The sequence below is a fragment of the Bubalus bubalis genome, chromosome 24, assembly GCF_019923935.1.
Source record: "Bubalus bubalis isolate 160015118507 breed Murrah chromosome 24, NDDB_SH_1, whole genome shotgun sequence".
NCBI classification, from domain to species: domain Eukaryota; kingdom Metazoa; phylum Chordata; class Mammalia; order Artiodactyla; family Bovidae; genus Bubalus; species Bubalus bubalis.
The window spans coordinates 17,265,583-17,290,939 of record NC_059180.1 but is presented as its reverse complement, the minus strand read 5'-3'; the positions used below and the strand labels follow the sequence as shown (position 1 = coordinate 17,290,939).

General features: G+C 51.5%; 1 protein-coding gene across 2 annotated transcripts in view; it reads left to right on the top strand.

Annotated features, from left to right (window-relative positions):
• The window catches only part of IL21R (interleukin 21 receptor), a 35,218-nt gene extending 10,755 nt beyond the window's left edge, over positions 1-24,463 (top strand). The window contains exons 1-9 of one of the 2 annotated variants that reach the window (XM_044935656.1): positions 8,813-9,240; positions 9,939-10,002; positions 13,475-13,577; positions 16,637-16,836; positions 19,019-19,182; positions 19,703-19,880; positions 20,321-20,414; positions 20,818-20,902; positions 23,088-24,463. In XM_044935656.1, the coding sequence (XP_044791591.1) occupies positions 9,954-10,002; positions 13,475-13,577; positions 16,637-16,836; positions 19,019-19,182; positions 19,703-19,880; positions 20,321-20,414; positions 20,818-20,902; positions 23,088-23,810 (1,596 nt within the window). In that variant the 5' untranslated portion in view covers positions 8,813-9,240; positions 9,939-9,953 and the 3' untranslated portion in view covers positions 23,811-24,463. Of the gene's footprint in view, positions 1-8,812; positions 9,241-9,938; positions 10,003-13,474; positions 13,578-16,636; positions 16,837-19,018; positions 19,183-19,702; positions 19,881-20,320; positions 20,415-20,817; positions 20,903-23,087 lie in introns of those variants that run through there. The other variant, XM_006070564.3, reaches the window with a different exon arrangement.
• Positions 24,464-25,357: the final 894 nt, after the last annotated feature.

Sequence of the window (25,357 nt, the reverse complement as noted above, 5' to 3'; positions counted from 1 at the left end):
TCGTCTGTGCAGTCTACATTTTGTTTGTCCATTCATCAACTGATGAGCATTAGAGTTGCTTTCAGTTTAGGGCTATTATAAATAAGGCTGCTATGAACACTTGTGTAGAAGGGCTTTCTTGTGAATATATGTTTTAAGTTCTTTTCCCTATGTGCCTAGGAGTCAAATTGCTTGGTCATGTGGTGACACTGTGTTAACTATTGGAGAAACAGTCAAACCGGTTTTGCATAGTGGCTGCACCATCGTACATTCCCATTAGCAATGTGTGAGCCTTCCACTCTTATATCTTCACCCACGTTTTTTATTTTCCATTTTTAAAAATAGCCACCTAGTGGGTGTGAAGTGGTACCGCACTGTGGTCCTTATTTGCATTTCCCAAATGACTCATGATGATGAGCATCTTTTCATGTGTTTAATGGTCATTAGTATATCTCCTTGAGAAACATCTATCAGATTTTTCACACAGTTTAAAATTGGGTTGGCTTTTAGACCTTCAGAGTTCCTTATATATTATGAACACTAACAAATATATGGTTTGCAAGTATTTTTCCCATACTTCCTAGTGGCTCAGCTGGTAAAGAATCCACCTGCAATGCAGAAGACCTGGGTTCGATCCCTGGGTTGGGAAGATCCCCTGGAGAAGGGAACAGCTACCCACTCCAGTATTCTGGCGTTAAGAATTCCATGGACTGTATAGTCCGTGGGGTCGCAAAGAGTCCGATACGTCTGATTAACTTTCACTCACTAGGGATTCCCTGGTGGCTCAGAGGATAAAGAGTCTGCCTGCAATGTGGGAGACCTGGGTTCCATCCCTGGATGGGGAAGACCCCCCTGGAGAAGGAAATGGCAACCCACTCTAGTATTCTTGCCTAGGAAATCCCACGGATGGTGGAGCCTGGCGGGCTACAGTCCATGGGGTTGCAAAGAGTCGGACACCACTGAGGGACTTCACTTTCACTTTCACGTATTGTCTTTTCACTATTTATTTATTGAGCTGTGTCGGATCTTAGGTGCCGCACGCGGGATCGTTGTGTGTCAAGTGGGCTCTTCCGCTGGGGCGCACGGACTCTCTAGTTGTGGTGTGCGGGCTTAGCTGCCCCTTAGCATGTGGAATCTTGGTTCCCTGAAGGTGATTGAACCCGCATCCTTTGCATTGCAAGGCAGATTCTTAACCACTGGGCCACCAGGGAAGCCTCTATCTTTTCACTTTCTTGATAGTGTATTTTGAAGCGCAACAGTTTTAAAATTTGAAATCCTTCCATATATTTGCCTTTAGTTGCTTGTGCTTTTGGTGGCATGTCTAAGAAACTATCGATGAATTCACGGTTCTGAGGATTTACTCCTATATTTTATCTTAAGATTTAATTCTGCCACTTCATACTAGGTCTTTGATCCATTTTGAGTTGATTTTCATATATGGTGTGAGATGGGAGTCCAATTTCATTCTATTTCATGTGGCTATCCGGTTGGATGAACACCATGTATTTTAAAGACTGCTCTGTAGTCCTAGAAAATTTAGCGGGAACCATTTTTGTTTGGTTGTTTACCGTGTTTCATTTCCTTGGTGTGGATTCTTTAAGATGCTGCATGTACAATATCATACCATCTGCAAACAGAAATGCTTTACTTCTTTCTTTCAAACATGGATGTCTTTTGTTTCTTTTTCTTGCCTAATTGCCTTGGCTAGAACCAAAGCATTCAGCACAGTGAGAGTGGATATCTCTGTTTTTTGTTTTCTAAATTTATCTATTTATTTTTGGCTGCTGGGTCCTTGCTGTTGCATGGGCTTCTCTCTAGGCACAGCAAGTGTGTACTGCTCTCTAGCTGCAGTGGGTGGGCTTCTTCTCTTGCAGCACAGCACGGGCTCGAGGGCACGAGGGCTTCGGTAGTCGTGGCGCGTGGGCTCAGTAGCTCCTGGGCTCCAGAACACAAGCTCAGTAGGTGTGGTGCATGGGCTTAATTGCTCCACAGCATGTGGGATCTTCCCAAATCAGGGATCAAACCCATGTCTCCTGTACTGGCAGGCAGATTCTTTACCCCTGAGCTACCAGGGAAGCCCAGGACATCTTTGTTTAATAAAAGTCATGAGAGTGGACATCCTTGTCTTGTTTCTGATCTTAGAGGGAAAGCTTTCAGTTTTTCCTTATTAAGTATGATGTTATAACTATGGGATTTTAGTAGATTCCTTTATCATATTGAGCTTGCCTTCATTTTCTGAAGGATATTTTTTTTTCTGGATATAACATTCTAAGTTGGATTTTAAGTACATCTTTGTCTTAAATTTTTAAAATCGTTTTTCTATGATGTGCCTAGATGTGGTTTTCTTTGTATTTGTTTGGGGGGAGGGGTGGTTATAGAATTCCTTGAATCTGTAGCTTAAAGTTTCTTGTTAGCTTTGAAAAATTCTTAACCAGCTTCTCTATCATTGCTTCTGAATCATTCTCTCTCCTCTTTTTCTTGACTCCAAATACATTTGTTAGACCTTTTCACATATGTCTCTTTTGATCTTTACTGTATCTTTAAACATTTTTTTCTCTGCATGCTTCAATCTGATTATCGTCTACCAATCTTTCAGTTCACCAATCCCCTCTTCTGATTTTTTAATCTGTTGTTAAACCCATCTGTTGCTGCTCCTGCTAAGTCGCTTCAGTTGTGTCCGACTCTGTGTGACTCCATAGATGGCAGCCCACCAGGCTCCGCCATCCCTGGGATTCTCCAGGAAAGAACACTGGAGTGGGTTGCCATTTCCTTTTCCAATGCGTGAAAGTGAAAAGTGAAAGTGAAGTTGCTCAGTCGTGTCCGACTCTTAGCAAGCCCATGGACTGCAGCCTACCAGGCTCCTCTCTCCATGGGTTTTTCCAGGCAAGAGTACTGGACTGGGTTGCCATTGCCTTCTCCCAAAGCCATCTGTTACGTTCTTATAAATCTCAATTATTGTGTCTTTCAGCTCTCGAGTTTCTGCTGTTAAATATATTCCTTATTTCTGGTGGAATTATTGAACACATTGATCATTGTTGTTGTTGTCTAGCTGCTAAGTAATGTCCAGCTCTTTTTTGACCCCATGGACTATTGCCTGCCAGCCTCCTTTGTCCTTGGGATTTCCCAGGCAAGAGTACTGGAGTGGGTACCATTCCCTTCTCCAAGGGATCTTCCCTACCCAGGGATCAAACCTGGGTCTCCTACATTGGCAGGCAGATTCTCTACCACTGAGCCATCAGGGAAGACCAATCATAGTTATTTTAAATTCTGTCTAATGATCACTTACGTGTCTGTTTCTGGTTTTGTTTCTTTCTCTTGGCTTTTGGTCATTTGGTAATGTTCTCTGGTTTGTCCTGTCAATTTAATTCAATGCTGGACATTGTGTATGAAAAGAATGGAGGCTTTAGATGAAGCTAAGTTTTTCTGGATAGGTTTTGATTTTTTTTTTCCTAGCTGACATATAGCATATAGGCAGATCATCTTGATGCAGTGAAGGCTGAACGATTTCTGATTTTTTTCTGATTCCCAAGGCATCTTTTTTTTTTCCCCCTGAATAACTGGGTATTTATCGGGGCCCATTTTTCTTAAACTTTGATTCTCTCCTTAGCACTGTGAAACTGACAAAATCTCTTCTTAGTTTTTTTAGCCTCTTAGCAGATGCTTTCTGCTAGGTTTCTTGGAATGCAATGATTTGGCAAATTATTTAAGGGGGCATTGCGTGCAGAGAATTTTCCTTCTCTCTGGCACCCTGGCCTCTCAAGTACTATCTCACTTGGTTGCTTTCTCATGCTTTCTAATAGTTTGGTTTTTTTCTTTCCCCCCTCCTGCTTAGCAGTTGTTCTTAGTAAGAAGGTTAATCAGTTACCAACTACTTCATCATAGCCAGAAGTGAAAGTATTCTTTCACATTTTAGTTTATAATTCACTTACATTTAAAATGTTATGAAATAGTTTGGACATATACAAAAGTATAAAGGAAAATATAATCAACACCATTCACTCAGTTTTACCAAACTGTTGAGACCGCTGAAGATCCCCACCTGATCACATCCCCTCCTAGTTTACACTCTTCAGAGTTTGATGTTTCTCATCCCCTTGGGTTTTTTCTATATATTCAGGACACATGGATATTCACTGAGACAATATATAGAGCTTCTTTACATGGTGTTGTGTGACTCATGGGCTTTCCCGGTGGCTCAGCAGTAAAGAACCCACCTGCAATGCAGGAGCCGCAGGAGACTGGGGTTTGATCCCTGGGTGGGGAAGATCCCCTGGAGCAGGGCATGGCAACCCACTCCAGTATTCTTGCCTGGAGAATCCCATGGACAGAGGAGCCTGGTGGGCTACAGTCCGTGGAGTCAAAAAGAGTCAGGCACGACTGAAGTGTCTCGAAAGTGCGACATAGATAGTGTTATTATGCCTGTGTTCTTTTCTAACTTATTTTCTGTTTCTTCAGAAAGAGTCGTTTGCTTTTTTATTTTTTTTTGGTTGGTTGGTTTTTTGTTTTTGTTTTTTTCTGTAAGAGTCATTTGCTTTGTTGTGTGAAGCTATGATTCATTTTCACATTGGGTGATTACACCATACTTTATCTTTCCATTCTTTTGCTGACGGAGATTTAGCTTGTTTCCGGTTTTTCAATATTTAAGTCAATGTTGTTGCAAACATTTCTGCCTCGGCTTCTTGTACACATGTGCCAGTGTTTCATCAGTAGTGTACTTCACAGTGAAATTGCTGGATCTTAGGGCAAATACCTGTTCAAGTTTGCTGCTGCTGCTGCTACTAAGTTGCTTCAGTCGTGTCCGACTCTGTGCGACCCCATAGCCGGCAGCCCACCAGGCTCCCCTGTCCCTGGGATTCTCCAGGCAAGAACACTGGAGTGGGTTGCCATTTCCTTCTCCAATGCGTGAAAGTGAAGTCGCTCAGTCGTGTCCGACTCTTAGCGACCCCATGGACTGCAGCCCACCAGGCTCCTCCGTCCATGGGATTTTCCAGGCAAGAGTACTGGAGTGGGGTGCCATTGCCTTCTCTGTAACCAGGGTGAGATGGTATCTAATTGTAGTTTTGATTTGCATTTCTCTAGTAATTAGAGATGTTGAGCATCTTTTTATGCCTGTTGGCCATCTATATGTCTTCTTTGGAGAACTGTCTAGTTTTGCCCATTTTTTTTTTATCTTTTTGAGTTGTATGAGCTGTTTATATAGGAGGTTTAGTCACTAAGTCATGTCTGACTCTTGCGACCCCACAGACTATAGCCTGCCAGGCTCCTCTGTCTATGGGATTCTCCAGGCAAGAATACTGGAGTGGGTTGCCATTTCCTTTCTCAATTTCCTTCTCAAGTTTGTTAGACCATGCCAAACTGTTTTCCAGACCAGTTGTATTAATTTACATTTCCACTAGCCGTAAATGAGAGTTCCCATTACGCCACGTCCTCAGCAGCATGTGATATTGTCAGACTTTCAGTTTTCACTAATCTGATAAAATTTAAATGGCATGTTATTGCGGTTTTCATTTGCATTTCCCTGTTGACTGTGAAGTTAAGCACTTTGAATTCTCCATAGCACCTGCTTCCATCTGCCTTCCTCCCCCGAGTCTGCTCCACATCCCCAGACTCTCTTGAAATTTGGCCAACTTTTAGTCTGAATGACCACAACCTCAGAAATCATTTCTAGGCACTGGAGCCTTGTGGATAAGCTCTTCTTTAGGGCTCTATCCTATCCAGGACTGTGCTGTACTTTTGCATTTAGTGCCTGCAACAAAGATAAGAAAACAGAATCAGAGAGGCCAGGGACTTGCCCAGCGTCACATAGCTGGCACCTGGCAGATCTCAGCCTTCACTCCTCGTAGGAGGCTGCAGGGCACCCTCTGTCCTTCACTTAGGAAGCACACCTGCTGGTCTGGGTGCGCCCAGGGAGTAAGTAGCTGTTGCCCTCAGGAGTCCGCTGAGCAGGAAGCCCCGTAAAGGGATGGATTCAGGGCAGGAAGGGCCATGGGGCTGGGAGGCCTTTGTACTCAGTGCTGTGGAAACCAGAGGAGATGACTTGAAGACTTCATCATTCAAGGCTGATGTTTCCCAGAACTTGAGTGGCTTGTTTTAGATGGTTTTAAATATCCCTGGACCCCCTAGTGAGAGAGTGAGACCCTTTTCAAATTTCTTTGGCTCCTCTGCTGTTGACAAGGTGGTGGTGGAGGGGGAGAATCTCAGTTTGATGCTAGTATGTCTTCAACACCTCTCTCTGATACTCTTTAATCTCCCTTTTTAAACAAAGGCAAACCAGATCTCCAACTCATCAGAGTCTTAAGCAAGGAAGAGTGTCTTGCTAAAACTCAATTTCTGTCTTTGGTTTTCCTTGTATTCAGGTTTTACATTTCATTGCATTTTGTTTCATGGTGAGTTGGTTAGTTTAAGAAACACATATACGATGCCTACTAACATGCCAGGCACTGTTCCAAATGCTTTAAAAACACTGACAACTCTCCCAAGAACTCTATGAGGTAGGTTATTAATACCTCTATTTTACAAATGGGGACTCAGAGGCCCAGAGAGGTTAAGTAAACTCCCCAAGGTCACACAATGTATAATCAGCAGTGCCGAGGTTTAAACTGAGGCGGGCTGGCCCAAGTCTGTGTTTTAACCACCGTGGTGCATGCTGCCTCTCCGTTTCACACTAGTCACCTGTGGAAGGAGGGCTTCCCTGGTGGCTCAGTGGTAAAGAATCCTGCAATGCAGAAGTAAAGCCTGCAATGCAGAAGACGTGGGTTCAATCCCTGGGTTGGCATGATCCCCTGGAGGAGGGCATGGCAACCCACTCTAGTATTCTTGCCTGGAGAATCCCATGGACAGAGGCTATAGTCTATAGGATTGCAAAGAGTTGGACATGACTGAAGCGAATGAGCATGCATGCATGTACCTATTGATGGTCTGATTTTCCATTTTGAGATGTTTATTGGAGCAAAAACTATGAGACCAGATAAAGAGAAACAGCAAGTAGATCACAGCACTGGTAAGAATCTTGAAGGCAGTAAGTGGCAGGAGTTCTAGAACATTCCAGCATAGCTTCATGGACACAGGGATGGAGCAGGGGGGTCATGAAGACTGAGTGAGTGGGGGGCGTGGAAGATGTCTAAGAAGCAGACTGGGCACAGGAACTTGTCTCATGCAAAGGCAGGGAGGCATGAGGGGGCCTGGGATGCTGGGGACTGGTGAGTAATTCAGAGCAACTGGCCAGTAAGAGCAAGAATCCAGCCCCCTGGACAGCACGTTACAGTTCACGGAGCACTGCGGCATCTGCTTTCCCACTGACTCTTCTTAACTGCCAGGTGCCGTGTGCATTCCTGTCCCTAGTTTAGAGATGATAACTGAGGTCAGAGAGTTGGAAAACCAGAGAAAAGCTATTCTTTGCTCCAAGATGCTCTGGCCACAAATTTGGGGCTCTTTGTTCTGTTCTACTATGTCAGGTATCTTAGATAGCAAGCCACAGAAAAATAATTCTACCAAATAGGTGGGTGGAGGGGGGGGTGGTTGGTGTATGTTAAATCCAGGTGTGGACATCAGGTACAGTGGATCCAGGCCCTCAAGTGCTGCCATGGGGACTCTGGATCTGTATTTCTCAGGATTGACATTTCTCTGAGATGACAGTGGAGAAGGAAATGGCAACCCACTCCAATATTCTTGCCTGGAGAATTCCATGGACAGAGGAGCCTGGCAGGCTACAGCCCATGGGATCGCAGGAGTCGGACATGACTTAGCAACTAAACCACCACCACCAAGAGATGACAAAGATAGCTACCAGATTTTAGCAGGCACCCAAAAGATTACCTCTTAATAGAGTTCTAGAAGAAATTCCAAGATGGCTGTCGTTGGCCTTGCCTGGGTTGGTTTCTGTGTCTGATCCCTTCACTTGACCAGGTGGGTGGAGTGCTTTATTGGTCAGAGCTGGATTAGGTGCACACCCTGGTTCAAGTCAGCTTCAGTTGGAGGGGCTGCTCATAAAAGGGGAAGAGATGCCTGGAAGACAGAAGCAGCAGAAACATCCTCTCCTTCCCCAGGGGCTTGTTTGTCATTGGTGCAAAGCTGAGGAATGAGGGACCTTGAAACTGACAAAGAATCTTGTGCTTTTTCCTGTGGCCCCAGATGGAGCCATGCCAGGCCCTGTGCTGAGGCTGGAGTCAGAGATGTGGACACATCAGTGAGGGGCAGACGCACACTCCATCTTCTCTAATGGGAAGCAAGATCCCTAAAGTGTGATGATCAGATTCCTCCAGGGCGTGGAGCCAGGCATGAGCAGAGCTCCTTAGAACAGATTTAAATACTATCTGTGCCAACATTGTTTTATTTTAACAGTGATATTATTCATTTTAAAGTGTGTTGGGGAGGGAATTCCCTGGCGGTCCAGTGGTTAGGACTTGATGCTTTCCCTGCTGTGAGCCCTGGTTCAATCCCTGGTCAGGGAAATAAGATCCTGCAAGCCATGTAAGGAGGCCCCCAAAAAAGTGTATTGTGGAAAAAATGCACAACCATGAACATTATTGCTTAGGTTGAGGTTGGAGTTAAATTTTTAAGAGTTCATTTAGAGAAAATAAACAGTAGTATACATGATCTACAAATATGGCCAACTTTTTGAAAATGAGACATTTAAGAACCTCTTGGCTGGGTCACTCAGGGAGTCTGTCCATTTCTGGTGCTCTAAAAGCCTATATCCATCACTATTTCTTGAGCGTTTACGTGTCAGGGGCTCTGCCAGGGGTCCTGCCAGGGGCCCAGCAATTCTATAAATGGAGTCTTTGAATTCTTGAAGGCATCCTGGAAGCGGGCTTTACCATCTTTACTTATAAGGCTCAGAGAGGGGAAGTGTCCAGCCCAGAGTTCCACAGCTGGGCCTCTCTGTGCCCTGCCACTGCTGCTTGGTGGCTTGTTAGGGAGTTCAGAGGAAGCTCTCCTGGGGGCCAGAGTAGGATCTGGCGAACCCAGGCTCAGGGATGGCATCCGGAAGAAGCCACACATGTGACCTGGTCCCTGAGTGAGTCAGTCCTCTGGGCTTCAAATCCAGCTACATCCCTGTCTCTGGGGTCAATCTGGGTGGGGTTCCTGGACCCACTGGTCTCTGACTGGTACCGTCCCATGCAGGCACAGAACTGAGGGTGCCGCTGGCAAAGTGCCAGCCTGGTGAGTTGTTCCTCTGCCCAGGGTACCAAAGTCTGCTTTTCCTGGACAGGCTGACTCGGATCTCTAAAGAGGTCTCTTCTCGGTCTCACACAGATCAGGGTGAGTCTAGGGCACCTTCATGTGCTCAGGCTGGGTTCCCTGTTGCTTCCTGGTGGGCTCACCCAGGCAGGCTCTGTGGTCGAGTTATCGGGCTAAGCATATCTTAGTATTAGGTAGTGATCTCCTTTGTGGTCTAATCTTGGATTTGTTATTCAGTGAGAAGCCAATTCAGGGAAACCCGGTGTGCTGCAGTCCATGGGGTCGCAAAGAGTTAGACACCACTGAACAACAGCAACAAGAAGCCAATTAATTGGGCTAACATCAACATGGGGATTTCATGGGAAGAAAACATCTCTGCTTATCAAATACAACTTTCCAAGCCACTCTCCCTTTTCTTATCTAGATGGATAAACACACACACATCATGCTACAGCGACAGGTTTATCGGAACCTTTGAATAGCGAGCTCCTCCCCATTTCCATCCCCCTCTCACTGGTGACTGTGCTGGGTGCCCAGGAAGAAGGCAGGGGAGATGTGGGGAGGGACCCCGGGAGTGCAAATTGGCCACTTCTAAGGGACAGGAACCCTTGGGAGCAGCCACGGGCTCCTCAAACACTTCTTTTTTGCCCCCCAGAAACAAATCCAAGGAACTGAGAGGCAAGTCTTCCAAAGGAGGGATGCGGACCAGAGTGGGGCAGTTCAGGGCCCTTTTGGTCTCTGGACGCCAGGCTCACCCTCTCGCTGTGTGTCTCTTCCAGGCTCCGGGAGGCAGCATGCCGTGTGCCTGGGCTGTGACTTTGCTCCTGCTAATGCTCCAGGGAAGTAAGTAGCTGCCCCGAGGTCTGCAGGTGGGGAGCCGCCACGCTGGCCTTGTGGGCTGCAGGGCGGGGCTAGAGGGTCTGAGCCTGTAGCATCTGTCCACTTACAGCTGACACGGGTGCAGTAGTCCTCTCTGCATCAACCAGAACCCATTCAACCAGCAAGCTCCACCATCTAGAAGTGGTTCACGCGAGTCCCACGTGATCCAGCCCACCTTCCTGGGTCTCCAGGTCTCACTGGCTGGGGAGGCTGGGTCTGGGGGAGGATGAAAGACTTCATCCTTCATCTCCATGGCTCTCTGCCTTGGCCAGCTCCCAATTCTTGGAGGGAGGAAGTCCTGCCTGTGGTCTAACCTCAGTTTCTCCTCATCTCCTAGGAGATGGTTTTCAACAATCCCTGGGTTCACTGCTGGCACTGATATTCCCCAGAGATGTTAAGGCCTGAGCTGGGAGAGGCCAGGAGTTACACTTCGGGGCAGAGTCGGGGCTGAGAGATCCAGGAAGCCTGCGGGAGGAGGCGGGACACAGCACACAGGGTCAGATAGGGGCTGGACTGGGGGCAGGGTTGGGGTGGGGCGGGGCCCTCTGCCGCGGCTCTGCTGACTCATGGGCATTTCTCTCCGGTTTTTACCGAAAGACCCGGAGCTTCAAATAGCTCCGTCAGGAAACAGATGTCAGGCTCCTTTGTTTTTCCTTTCTGAGTGGTCAGCAGCCCATCCTGGCACTAAAGGGCCTTTAGGTCACCCGCTGCCTCTCCCCACCTCGCGGGCATAAATTCCAAGCCCCTGCTGTGTCCCGGGCACCAATGGCACCGTGCCACTCCAGTACTCTTGCCTGGAAAATCCCATGGCTGGGGGAGCCTGGTGGGCTGCAGTCCATGGGGTCGCGAAGAGTCGGACACGACTGAGCGACTTCACTTTCACTTTTCACTTTCATGCATTGGAGAAGGAAATGGCAACCGACTCCAGTGTTCTTGCCTGGAGAATCACAGGGGCAGCGGAGCCTGGTGGGCTGCCGTCTATGGGGTCGCACAGAGTCGGACACGACTGAAGCGACTTAGCAGCAGCAGCAGCAGCTGTGTCCCGGGCGCTGCCAAGCAGCCTGTGAAGTTCACGCAGCCCTGACGCCCAGTTCTCTGCTGAGGAAGCTAAGGCTCAGAGAGGGTGGGCGGCAGGTTCATGGCCACACAGGCAGGCAGTTGTGGAGCTGGGATCGGTTCCCAAAATCTGCCCGATTCCCATGGTCTTAACTGCTTTTACTGCGGAAGTGCCTCGTGCAGGCCGCGTGGGCTGCCCCAGCATGATAGCATCTAAATACCTCCACATGCACACACCCCCTCAAGAAGTCAGTGTCCAATAACAGGGACTCGGAGCTGTCGTGAGTTACGTGTCCACTTTCCTTGGTTCCCACTGCCTCCCACATGCTGTGATAACCGTGTGGGGTGGGGGTGGGGGTGGAGGGAGGGTGGCCCTGGGGCTCTCTGCCCAGGGCTCAGGGTACTGACCAGGTGATGGGGTTTTTACTCCTTCTGGTCCCTGATGCCACCTCCATGCTAGTTTCTGGGACTGCTGTCCCTTCCTCAATGTTTCATTCCACGTTTGAGACAAACCTTGTCCCTTGGTAAGGGCTTCCCAGGTGGTTCATTGGTAAAGAACCCACCTGCCAATGCAGGAGACATGGATTTGATCCCTGGGTCGGGAAGATCCCCTGGAGGAGGAAATGGCAACCCACTCCAGTATTCTTGCCTGGGAAATCCCATGGACAGAGGAACCTGGCGGCTATACAGTCCATGGGATCACAAAAAAAGTTGGACATGATTTAGTGGCTGAACAACAGTAGCTGTCCCTTCGTGGCCTTGAACCTCCAAGCTCTGGAGTCCTGAGAGAGAATAACCAGGATACGAACCCAGAGAGGACACGGCCACATGGGTTTGGGTCCTGCCCAAATCTGTCCTCTTTTCTCCACAAATTATCTGAACTCGCCCTTCTGTGCCCACCGACGGGCCCTGTGTTCCTCCCCAAAGGATGCCTCCTCCTAGAACAGGATTGGTTTCCACATCTCAGATCCCTTGCTAATGCTGCCAGAAGCCTTCTCAACTGTGCCAAGGATTCTGAGGCCACACCTGCTGGAAATAGTGCCGTGATCGATTAGCAATGTCTGCCATGTGTGCGGATGTAAAGACCCAGCAGAGATTAGCTTCTGCCTTTCCTGGGTTTCATCAGCCCAGACCAAAGAGAGAGACAGGAGGCGTAGCCCAGCCTCAGAGCCTCAGTATTCTCATCTGTAAAATGGTGGAAAGGAGAGTGAAAGTCGCTCAGTCGTGTCTGACTCTTTGCCTCTCTTATAATCCATGGGATTCTCCAGGGCAGAATACTGGAGTGGGTAGCCTTTCCTTTCTCCAGGGGATCTTCCCAACCCAGGGATCGAACCTAGGTCTCCCACATTGCAGGCAGATTCTTTACCAGCTGAGCCACCAGGGAAGACTGTAAAATAGTGGTGGGATTAGAAATAAAAGCTGTTTCCAGCAACAATGTTCTTGGCTTCAAATCCAGCTTCTGAGCTAGACAGAGCCCTGGGAGGAATGTACTCCCACCCTCTGGATCTTCATTAGTCAAGGAAAAATAGGAAAAGGCCACTAAGAATGAATCCGCTTAAAAGGGGAACAGATTTCTGGTAAATAGTAGGGATGTGGGGGTGGGGGGATAGCAGTGTTGGCACTTGATCTTACAAAACAAAACCGAGCTAAAACTCAAGTGGATTTTGTCAAACATTTACCAAAATTTAAATTGTGGTTGGACCTATATTTTTAGAACCAAAGTGAAGCAATTGACATTGGATGTGGGCGAGTATGAAATCTTCCAACAAAATTGCCTGCGAGGGCCAGACCTGTGCCACTCTGGCGGTGGTGGTGGTGCTTTGGGTAGTAGGATACATACATTTTGGCAAAAATATTCAAGGGCTTCTCAGTTTTCTGAAGGCTTCTTGCTCCCTCAGAGCACTTCCGGGTCACTGAGGTCTTTGTCCTGTCTGAGACCAACTGCAGGGGAATAGAACGTTCCTCCTTGTCTCTCACTGGCTGCGTGAATCCCTCTCACGGGACATGCAGATGCATCTGGCATCTGGGGCATTCAGGATGCACCACCTTGAGAGGAAGGCTGGCCAGGAGGGATGATGAGCTGGTGTCTGGACATGGGGCTTGTGGGGAGAGCCCATGGTGGGGACCTGCTTAGTTTAGGAATCTCATCCTCACAGCCAGCCTCAAAATTTTGGAGGGTTCAAAACCAGAATTCTCAGGTGGCAAGAACCCCCCTTGCCCCAGTCCTTCATCTCAGTGGCCCTTGAATCATCATATTCATCATGGCCCAGGGACCCCTGCTTCCCCTCACCATCCAGCCCTCAAGGGGTTAGGAGGTGGCGATCCCTGCAGCCCCCACCCTACCCCCTCACCAAGGCCTCTGTCTCCCCTGACTCTCCAGCATGGGGCTGCTCCAACCTCGTCTGCTACACCGATTACATTGAGACTATCACCTGCATCCTGGAGACATGGGCCAGGCACCCCGACTCGCTCACCCTCACCTGGTAAGTGGCCGGGCCTCACCAGCCCTGGAGATGATATTCAGGGTAGCCCTGGAGGGCTGGGATGAGGCAGGACCACCAGAGACCTCGGATTGAATTGGACCGACTGGGTGCCTGGCTTTGTTGTTATATAGTCTTTGTGTCTGACTTTTTTGTGATCCCATGGACTGTAGCCCACCAGTCTCTGTCTGGATTTCCCAGGCAAGAATACTGGAGTGGGTTGCCATTTCCTTCTCCAGGGGATCTTCCCAACCCAGGGATTGAACTCACATCTCCTGCATTGGCAGGCAGATTCTTTACCACTGAACCACCAGGGAAGCCCTCCTAGCAGGTAGTTAAGCAGTTTAAAAATATCTACCGCTGCATGCGGGTTCACTCAGCCCTTTCACAATGGCACTTGGTTTCATTGTGGGCTGAGAACATGATCTGGGACCATGAGCTACTGACAGACTGTGGTCTGGGAATCAGTCTACCCATCTTACAGATGTTCACACAGGGCTCCTGAGACTTGTCCAGTAAGCAGGGCTACAGAGACCATACTCTTGCCCACACAGGCCTGACTGTGGGTTTGAGACTTCAGGATGACCAGACTCCCACGACTGTCTTGAACACTGAATACATGCCCCACGTCCAGCTATGCTTCACATGAATGATCACTTCTGAGTCTCACAGTTATTACTCCCATTTTACAAATGAGGACACTAGGGTTCAGAGAGGTTATGCAGTTTGCCCAAGGTCACACAGCCCGTGAATGGTGGAGCTCAGATTCAAACACGGGCAGTCTGGCTCCAAGATCCGCGGGTCCCTATTAGTGCATAATGCTAAAGAAAACATTGTTCATTGCACTTGTTAAAGAATGGTAAGGTGTATTTTTTTCACTTTATGTTTTAAAACAGAATGAGGGGTTCATGCTTTTATTTTATTTATTTTTAAATTAAAAAAAAAAATTTGGCTGTGCTAGTTCTTTGTTGTGATGCACGGGCTTCTCTCTAGTTGCAGAGCACGGGCTCAGTTGCCTCATGGCAACTTAATTCCTGGAGCAGGGATCAAACTCACACCCCCTGCCCTGGAAGGAAGATTCTTAACCACTGGACGACCCAGGAAGTCCCAAGGCAGATTTTATTCAAGACCATCATGATAGGTGTAGGGGCTGGGGGTTTTGGTGTGGGGAAGAGAGATTGGGCTCAAACAGAATTCAACAAGGAAAACTGGGAATTTATAGCCAAGGAGAAGGGCAGTGAATGGAAAAACACTAAGAGGAAACATCAGGGGTCGGAGGGAGTTCCAGATAAACTGACCTGAACTGATGGCAGCCCAATATGATCAGACATCACCTGGGTAATGGCTGAGGATGAGGAAATTGACCAGTTGTGAAGGATGGACGATTCTGGCTAAGCTGAGTTAACAGGATCCTTGCTGAAATTAGCCAATGCCCCAAAGTTAGCACCTAGTTGAGGAGAGACTTCCAAGGAGCCTGAGCTGAGCCTGGTCAAGGAGAGTCTTTGTCAATATACTGCTCAGGATAGAAAACAGGTGGTTTTCATTCTGTTGTCACCAATTCGTTCGGTCATTCACTTACTTCTTCAGAACATATTTATTAAGCTCTTGCCAGACATTTGCAGGCACTGGGGGCTCAGTAGAGCCCAAGACTGACAAAGTCCCAGCTGTCCTGTAGCTGACGCACTGCAGGGAAGACAGACAATAAACATGTAAACAGCCAACAGGATATGTTCTGAGACTGCGTGCTTTTAAGTCCAGGAGTCTTGACCCTGGAGTAGAGAGTCAGCAACATGAGGGGAGAGCGGCTTTAGCCAGGGCGGTCCGGCCAGGCCTCTCTGGGTGAGGAGAAGGCAGTCAGGGAGCTGGGGAGAGGGCATTCCAGGCAGAGGGTAGCGCGTGTGCCAAGGTCCTGAGGTGGGGACAGGCTGGTGAGTTTGAGGAATAGGGAGGAGGTCAGTGTGGCTGGACCAGAGTGAGCCAGGGTAAGGGAGAACCACCAGGGAAAGAGGGGAGCGGTAGGTGGGGCCAGCTTTTATGTGTGTGGGTGGTGAGAAGCCACCTGAGGATTTTAGGCATGGAGGTGACAGGGAATTTTTAAAGGTCCCCCTGGATGCAGTCTAAGAGTCTTAGAGACCCCCTTTTTTTTCAGCAGAAGTTTCTATTCCAGCAAATACTTGGCAGAGAACTGAGTCCATGCCTCCATATTAGCCCTGGAGGGTGGTCATGTTCATAGCCTGAAGAGGTAGGTAGGAGAATAAATATCTGGTGAACTCCTATACATACTTCAAAACCCACTCTTTCTGCTCACTGGCAGTTAAAAAGCCAGAGCATTTCCCCCTAACTTTATACCAACAGCCTTCCTGGAAGGCCACCCAAAGCAGGGGGTAAAGTTCATTTGGCTCTTATCTTGGCCCTGAGCACAAGCGCTTATTAGGTATGCATCAGATATTGGACAGAAAGTGGGCAAAAGGGAGACTTGAAATGCTTAGCTTCCTTCCTCTAGGACAGTGATACAGTTGATGGAACTGACAGGGATATATTTAGGTTCAGTCCAGAAAAGAATGACCCAAATTTCCAAAGTCAAAAGCTACTGCTCTCAAATGGGGTTTCCCCAGTGGCTCAGTGGTAAAGAATCTACCTGCCAATGCAGGAGACATGGGTTTGATTCCTGGGTCAGGGAGATCCCCTGGAGGAGGGCATGGCAACCCACTCCAGTATTCTGGCCTGGAGAATCCCATGGACAGGAGAGCCTGGCGCGCTACAGTCCATAGGGTCGCAAAGAGTCAGACACAACAGAAGCGACTGAATGCATGTGCATGCATGCTCTTAAGTGAGGTAGTGAGTTCCTGGTCCCCTGGAGGCATACAAGCCAAGCCTGGACACAGTCCATCAGGGCTGCTTCAGGGAAGGAATATCTTCCCTGGGAAAGGAGCAGTTGGACCAAGTAACCCCCCAGCCCCACCTCAAATCCCTCCCAGCACCAAGATTCTGGGCTTGGGCCCTGGCCCTGAGCCCTGAGCCCTGCTGGCTTCCAGCCATGACTGGCTGCTCTGTCTTTGAAGGCATGACACATATGGAGAACTGGAGGATGAAGTCATCTCCTGCAGCCTCCTCCGGTCCACCCACAATGCCACCCATGCAGAGTACACGTGCCACATGAATGTGTTCCGCCTCATGGCTGACGACTTCTTCAATGTAAGCATGACAGACCCATCCGGCAACTACTCCCAGGAGTGTGGCAGCTTTATAGTGGCTGCGAGCAGTGAGTATCCCTCAGCCCCCAGAGTTTATGAGAATGCATGGTCGCTGGGCTGGCCCCCCAGGCCCACCCTCTCCTTAGAGTTCTTTTTGCTATAGTGTGATGGGTTGATCAGTAGGTTTGAGTCTTAACCAAAGAGAGGCAGCAGGGTTATGGAAACGAGTTGGACTGGGACCCAGGACCTTGGCCTTCAGTTCTGGTTCAGCCCCTGCCTGTCTGTGACCTTGGACTGCTTCCCTATTTATAGAGTGAGGATTCCTTGAACCCTGACTCTTAGGGATTCTGTTCCCATGATGGGGGACATTGGGTCCCAAGAGAAAAACCTCGCTGAGTTTTCTCCCACTCATTGGCTCCTTGAGGCCCAGCATCTCCCTCCAGGCTGGCGGTAGGGGGGAATCCACAGGCAGAAGGGACCCAATTGTCTCTCTGGAAGCAGTTGTCTCTCTGGGTCCAGAACCAGGTTGGGTCCAGGTGTGTCCAAAGTGGGATTTCCAGGGAGAGGGGGTGAGAGTCCCATGCCCAGAGGCATGCAAACACAGACTGCTAAGAGAGTCCTGTCTTCCTTGGGAAGGCTCAGCCTCCACGGTTTGGCAGTTTCTGGCCCTGGATCCCCAACGGTGGGGTGGGGGGTGAGAAGGTGTCTGCCGTTCACACCCTGGGGGTCCAGGTTTGGATCATTTCACTGTGGGTATCACACCACACAAAGTGTGAACGAAGCTTCACACACACCCAGACACACCCAGAGTCTCTCTCACATACACACATTCATAAATACACCCTCAAACACATGCATGGGTGTCCCACCCACCCTCAGCCTATCCAGCCTGGACACCTGCCCACATGCTCACTCCTACACGGGCACGCGTGCCCACACGCTCTCTCAGCCACGCAGATCCAAGCGTAGCTAGTTCACAGAACAGGGGTGCCCTCCTGCCCCTCTGAGAGATTTGGGCGGACAGCAAGCCTGCCCCTGCAGAGGAGAGGGACTGCACACTGCACCCCACCTCACAATGGGGCTCCAAGTCACTTGTCCCTCTGGTCCTGCCTCCCCTCCCTGCCAGGGTCTGAAGCCAGGCCTGTACCCAGATTTGGCAGGGGGCACTGTTCTCCCCCACCCCCAGACCCTTTTCTTCTCCTGGGCCCTGGACCCCTGTCCTTGACCCCATCCCTGATCCCTGGCTCTGGTCCACACCACCCAGCCCAGGACATACCAGAAAGTGGAAAACCAGGCCTCCATTGGCCTGGGGAAAAGAGGAGAGGGTCTAGAAGCATTTCCAGTCCCAGGAGACAGTGAAACTACCCCCGCCCCCACCACCTCCTGAGCACGTGCCTTCCCCATCACAGTTCGTGGTGTCGAGTTGTCCGCAGCTTCAGAGTTGCTGTTTGAAATCCCTGGCGGGGATGCGCGTTGGTTTCACAACCATCTCTTGAGGGCCTACTGTGTGCCAGCTCTGTCCTAGGAGCTGTGGACATGGCGTTGACTGGAGAACAAAACCTCTGTCCCAAGGAGCTAAGATTCCCCCAGACAGGGGCAGGTGGCAAGCAGGATCACAGAGCTCTAGAGGGCGTGGTGTGGTGACTCAGATCTCTGCTCCTGCACTTTCCAGAAAATGTCCAGGAGACGACAGCATTCACATCACATCCCCAGGGCCCCTTCAGGCATCAAACTACTCCTGCAGAGCAGCCTGGCAGGCACTCAGAGGTGGTAACTTCCATCATTAACATAATTCGTGCTAATTAATTAGCATGATGCTAATTACAGTCTCTTGACTTCTCAAGGAAGCTACAGTTAAAAGAAGACGATGCCGTCATTTAGAACAGACATGGAGAACATGTGGGTCTCGTTGGTTTTCTCCCCCTGGCCGCCGCCGGTCTGCATTCTTGCCCCCTTGAGGGGTAGCATCCCCCTTGAGACTGGGAGGGCTTGGTCTCCAAATCTGTGTCATCCATCTCTGTCTCCTGCCCAATTGGGTTGCGTTTGCAACCCAATCTCATCTAAATCTCCCATTTCTCAGATGAGTAAACTAAGGCCAGGAGATGGGGTGCTTCACCCAAGTCATTCAGGGTCACTAGTCTTCGTCTCATCAAGAATGGATCAGGCATAAGGGAATTTATTCCCATCACCGCATCCTCAGCTGCTGCAAAATCTCATCCCATTTTTCTCTTTCTGTCTTTTTCTTGTAAGTCAAGCCATCTCCCCCTTTCAACGTGACCGTGAACTTCTCCGGATATTATAACGTCTCTTGGAGTTCCAGTTCCAGTTCCAGTCCCAGTGACCGTGTCTATGCGCTGAAGGACAAACTTCAGTATGAGCTGCGGTACAGGAAGGTTGGGGAGCCCTGGGCTCAGGTGAGGCCCTCAGAGGACTGGGGTGGAGGGCCTCGGGGGCGGGAGGGACGGGATGCGCAGAGCATCCAGACAGGAGGAGGGGCAGCCACACGTGAGCCTGTAATTCACGGTCCAGAGTGGAAACCAAGGACTCGCCAGGGATGGACGCTCTCCCTGGCGCTCTCTCACTCCATGCTGCCTCGTCTCATTTTTCCCCGGGGTAGGAGACCCCTTAAAATCCCTTCCTTCCTGTCCCTGTGTCCTCTTCTATCGGCATCCCCTGCCAGGCCTGTGAGTGGATGAGCTTGGATCAGAGAGAAACAGAACAGAGCACTATATCTTAGGGAGGCCACGGCTCTGTGCTGCCCAGGCAGGAGTGTCCAGAACTCAGACTGGGGCTTGATTCTTGTGGAGAGGGTGGAGACTTTGTGGGAGAGACTCCACCCCTTTCGTGGGGGCTGGTGAAGGATGGTTCTGCTGGGGGTTGGCGGGGCTGGACTGGGGGTTCACGATGTGGTGCATCCTTTCCCTGTGCCAACAGAGTCCAGGGAGAAAGCTGATCTCAGAGGATTCCAGAAGCATCTTTCTCCTCCCCTTGGAGTTCCACAGTGGGTCAAGCTACGAGCTGCAGGTGCGGGCAGGGCCCCAGCCCGGCTCCACCTTCCAGGGGACCTGGAGCGAATGGAGTGACCCAGTCGTCTTTCACACCCAGCCGGAAGGTAGATGTGAAACAGGGATGGGTGGATGGATGGACACCCACTCCTTGTACTAGATCTAGTGCGGCCACCCCGAGCCTGGCTGGAGGGTACCCACTGTGTCCTGCGCCCGCTCGTTGCCACTCCATAGCATTTCTAGGGCCCCTGCTTGCCAAGCCCTGCATTGGGTGCTAGGCACGTCTCCCAGCAGGGCATTTGATCCCCGTAATACATCTGTGAAGTGGGAATTATTATGCCCATTTTGCGGATAAGAGAAGGGAGACTCCAAGAGATTAAAATCAGTTGCCTGGGGTGGGGGTTGGACCCAGGTCCATCCCACTGTGAGGTAGCAGAAGCCTTCCCACCCTCTTCCCCGCCAGCCTGGACCCAGTGCCCCCCACCCACACCCGCGTGGCCTCTTGTAAAGGTCAGTCAATGTCACCCAGCATTTGCTTCCTTCCCAGAGAGAAAGGGAGACCTGTATCTTCACCTGGTTCCCATCCCGCTCATCCTGGTCTGCCTCATCTTTGTCTTCTTGGGCCTGAAGGTCCCTTGGAGGTGAGGCCAGGGCACAGGGAGGCAGGGAGGGATTCAGCCTGGGCCAGGATTTGGGGGACACCTCTAGGAGCTGGAGTGCCCAGGGCCTCCACTCCCTGACACCTCCCCGCAGCCCCGTGGAGTTGAGGGTGGAGGAGGAGTCAGGGCTCAGAGCCGGGCAGCGTCAGCTCAGCACAGAGCAGGCAGCCAAGCCCTTGAACACTGTGCACCTTCAGGAGACTCGCTGCCCCATTTTACAGATGTGAAAATTGAGGCCTGGGGCAGAGGGGTGGAAGGGAGGGGCCTGAGTTGTGTCTTGGAGATACTGAGTCTCCCACAGGACACATTTGGGGTGCAGCTGAGCAGAAGGCTCTGCTGCCCTCTGGGAGGTGCAGGGGGACTCACCTCGTCTCTACCTTTCCAGGCCGTGGGAAAAGGTATGGCTGCAGGTGTCCAGCCCAAAGCCCTTCTTCCAGCCCCTGTACGTGGGCCACAGCGGAGACTTTAAGGTGAGCATCCCCACCCTGTGATGAGCCCCTTGGAGCCTCTCGCCTTCTGGGAGCTTGCATCTCCCCTCGCACCTGGACCCCCCAGCCCCACCCTGCAGGTCGTGGGCACCCAGATCCCCACCCAGCCTGGAGCCAGACTTCATTCTCTCCATCCACAAAGTGCAGGAAGGAGTTCCCGTGGAGCAGGAACGCTGCAGATCCTGCAGCGTTTCTCAGGCCAAGGAATCAGACTGGGGCAGAGGGTGAGCCAGGTGGTCCCTTGAGCCCCAGACTGGCCTCCCTGTCCTTTCACAGAAACCCTTGCTCTGGAGGTGGGGAGGGAGCAGCTTCTGGGAAGGAAATGGCCCCACCTGCAAAATACATGGGGCCCCCACCCCCGCTGCCAGCACCCATGGGTTCTCTGTGCCCATTTACCGCCACCCACCCCCACCCCTCCCCCGGAGGCGGCAGCCACCACAGAGAGGATGTGGTGATGGCGGGCGGGGCGGACAACCTGCTCCAGCCGAGCCTGAAAGTCAGGAGGTGCGACCTGCCGGCTGCCTGGCCATCACAGAGCGCTGTCTCGCCTCCGCCCTTTCACCCGCGTAGCAGCCCCTGCGAGTGGGTGGCTGGGTGTTCCATTGTCCCAGGGGAGACACGAGGAGCCCAGAGGCTGAGGCTCAGAGACAGGCGGGGGCGGAGCCTAGGTTCCATCACGTCCAGCCAACCTTTCCTCTTTCCTCTGCCCTTTCTCTGAAGCTCAGCTCTTACGTCTATTCTGCGTTTGTTTTTACCAAGACTCATATAGCCCTCGCTGGTGCACTGGCTGCTCTGCTAGGAGCTCCACAGATGTTATTCAATGTATCATTTAATCCCCACAACCACTCTGTGGAGTGGGGACTGTTAGCGGGCCCGTTTTACAGATGAGGAAGCTGAAGCACAGAGAGGCCAAGTAACTGGCCCAAGGCCACACAGCTGAGAAGTGACTTCCGATCAGGCGTGATGGGCCTCAGCAGGGTTCTAAGATGAGCTTTCTGACCAAGGAGCTCAAAACTGGGAGATTTTGGTTCTCAGGGATGTTCTCTGCCGACTGGATGGAGACCCTGTGTCATGAGGGGAACCCCTGGCAGGCAAGGGCAGGGAGACCCTTAAAGCTTAAGGATGGCTGCCTCAGTTCATCTTTGCCCCACAGCCCTTATCAGGAGATGCAGTTTTGATCCCTGGGTCAGGGAGATCCCCTGGAGAAAGAAATGGCAACCCACTCCAGGATTCTGGCCTGGGAAATCCCATGGACAGAGGAGCCTGGTGGGCTGCAGTCCCTGGGGTCGCAAAGAGTCAGACACGACTGAGCAACTAACCACTGCCACCACCTTATCCTCTATGAGTGGCTGGTCCTTGATTCATTCCGCTCATTCATTTACTTAATATACATTTTTTGGGTGCCTACTGTCTGCCAGGCACTGTGTGAGCCTCTAGGGGACAGCCATGACCCGAGAAGCGAGGGGCTTCAGCCTGGCCACATGTCCACCCTCATAAGGACATAAACAGGAGAAGTAAGGTTTCGAGAAATATCCCCAAGGAAAATAAAACAGGAGGCCTGGTGGGGGCCCTGCCACTCAGTCCTCAGGCCCTCCTGCCCTCTGTCCCCACTACTCGGGGGTCTTGACCCCACACCCACACAAATCCCAGGCCACCGAGCGGTGGATCATCTGTGCCTGCAGGCTCCCAAGAGCCATGGCTCCTTGCTACAGGTGGGGAAACTGAGGGCCAGGGACACAGGGACAGTGGGGGGGACCATCTCTGGACAGGGACACAGCTGGGTGCTAATCTCCCCCACCCCCATCTGTCTATGTTCTGAAGTCTTCCTTTCTGTCTCTCTTTCTGTCTGTCTTGTCTCTGTGTCTGTTTATGCATAAACAGCCTACCCCCTTACCCCTGTCCGTGGGCTTCCCAGATGGCCCTAGTGGTAAAGAATCTACTTGCCAATGCAGGGGATGCATGAGTTGCAGTTTCAATCCCTGGGTTGGAAAGATCCCCTGGAGGAGGAAATGGCAGTGCACTCCAGGATTCTTGCCTGGAGAATCCCATGGACAGAGGAGCTTGGCAGGCTACAGTCCGAGGGGTCGCAGAGTCGGACATGACCCAGTGACTGAGCACCCTTGTCTCTGTTCCCATCCATGACTCTCCCTCCTTGCCTCTCTTGCAGAAATGGGTGGGCACACCCTTCACTGCCTCCAGCCTGGAGCTGAGGCCCTGGAGCCCAGGGGTGCACTTGGCTCTTGAGATGTGCAGCCCGTGCCCACCACAGGGTGCAGCCAAGGGGCTGGTGCCCACGGAGCTGCCAGAGCCCACAGACCTGGTGGAAGCTGACGGGGTGCTTGAGCCGGGCTCCTGGGGCCCAGTGCCCTCCACCGCCGGCAGCTTGGGCAGCTCGGTTTACAGCCAGGAGAAGGACCGGCTGTACGGCCTGGTGTCCATCGACACGGTGACTGTGGTGGACGCGGAGGGGCTGTGTGGCTGGCCCTGCACCTGTGGGGACGATGGCTACCCTGCCCTGAACCTGGACACTGGCCTGGAGCCTGGTCCAGACACAGAGGACCGGCTCCTGAGCACGGGGACCACAATCCTGTCTTGTGGCTGTGTCTCGGCCGGTGGCCCCGTGAGGCCAGGCAGCCTCCTTGACCGGCTAAGGCTGTCCCGTGAGGATGAGGCAGATTGGACACCTGGGCCGTCGGACAGCGAGGCGGGCTCGCCCCCGGTCGGCCTGGACATGAACACGTTTGACAGCGGCTTCGCGGACTCTGACTGTGGCAGCCCCGTGGAGAGTGACTTCAGCAGCCCCAGGGACGAGGAACCCCCCAGGAGCTACCTCCGACAGTGGGTGGTCATGGCCCCTCCACCTACGCCGCCGGGGTCCCAGGCCAGCTAGCGATGCCCCGACGGGACACCTGAGCCTGGTGTTCAGAGTGTGCATCTGGGGTTCAGGGGCCCACTGGCGTGGCTGTGCATGTGTGTGTGTGTGGCCCGAGTGACTGGGTGGACATGAAGCACCCCCGTGGTGATGCCACGTGTGTGTCTGTGCCGATGTGAGTTCCCTGTATGCATGAATGTGAGCGGCACGTGCCTCTGTGCACATAAGGACAGTCTCCCTCCCTCCCAGCCATGTGGGGGTGGCCCCTGGGACACGTGCCAAGAAGCCAGTCACGTGCTGGGACCAGGGCCCTGCCTGAGACAGACCATAAGCCCAGCACCCACCGCCCCCCACCCCAGGTCCTGCCTCTGGGAGCCGCACAAGATCCACACTCTTCCTCATCACCTTGCAGGGGGCGGGAAAGTGGACCAAGCGAGCCCACTGTGACCCTGGGGGTGGGAAGACTGGCGGGGGGTGGGCGATGGATGTAGCTCTGAATCCTGATTCTGACACCTCCCGGCTGTGCCATCTTCAGCGAGTCGCTTCCCCTCTCTGGGCTGGAGTTTCCTGTCTGGACCATGTGGGTGGCCTGACCTACCCTGTGGAGAAATCAGAGAGGTCGCCCACATACGGTGTGCAGCCCAGACCCTCAATAAACATCAGTTTCCTTCCTTCTGCGGCCAGGACCACGGTCTGTGCTGGAGGTTGGGTGGGGCTGAGAAATCAGACTCGACCCAGGTACCTGCGGGCTGTCCTGCCCTTCGGAGGGGCACCTGGGGGATTCTGGGTTGAAAACCAGCTTTGTTTCTTAGAATCAGCCCCTCAGCAACCAAGATTTTGTTTTCGGGCGCCTGCTGCGCATTTGTTGTTCCCATTATGCACCCAAGAGATATTTATTGAGCACACACAGGTGCTGGGATGCTGGGAGAGGACCCTCCTCTTGGCACTCACGGTGGGGGAAGGACACTGGACTAGGCAGTAAGGACATGGTGATCCTGGTCCCTGGCATCTTATTTGTTCATCCTGGGGAATTAGAGGAAGTCAAGTTCTTGATGGTTTGTCAGAGAGCCTGCTGAAATGTGAAATTAAGACGCTAAGAAAATACTTCTTTGCGACATTTTGAAGGCAACTTACTGAACATCAGCTTTTCACAGGAGCTGGAAATTGGTGCTGCACATTGCAAACAATTCTTACTTTAAAAAAGGAAAAAAGATCCCAGGAAAATCAGAATGGACATCTCCATAGTGGGGCATAACGTGCAGAAGTACTCCCCATCCCCTTCTCTGCTGCTGCTGCCGCTGCTAAGTCGCTTTAGTCGTGTCCGACTCTGCGACCCCACAGACGGCAGCCCACCAGGCTCCCCTGTCCCTGGGATTCTCCAGGCAAGAACACTGGAGTGGCTTGCCATTTCCTTCTCCAATGCATGAAAGTGAAAAGTGAAAGTGAAGTCGCTCAGTCATGTCCAACTCCTAGTGACCCCATGGACTGCAGCCTACCAGGCTCCTCCGTCCATGGGATTTTCCAGGCAAGAGTACTGGAGCGGGGTGCCATTGCCTTCTCCGATC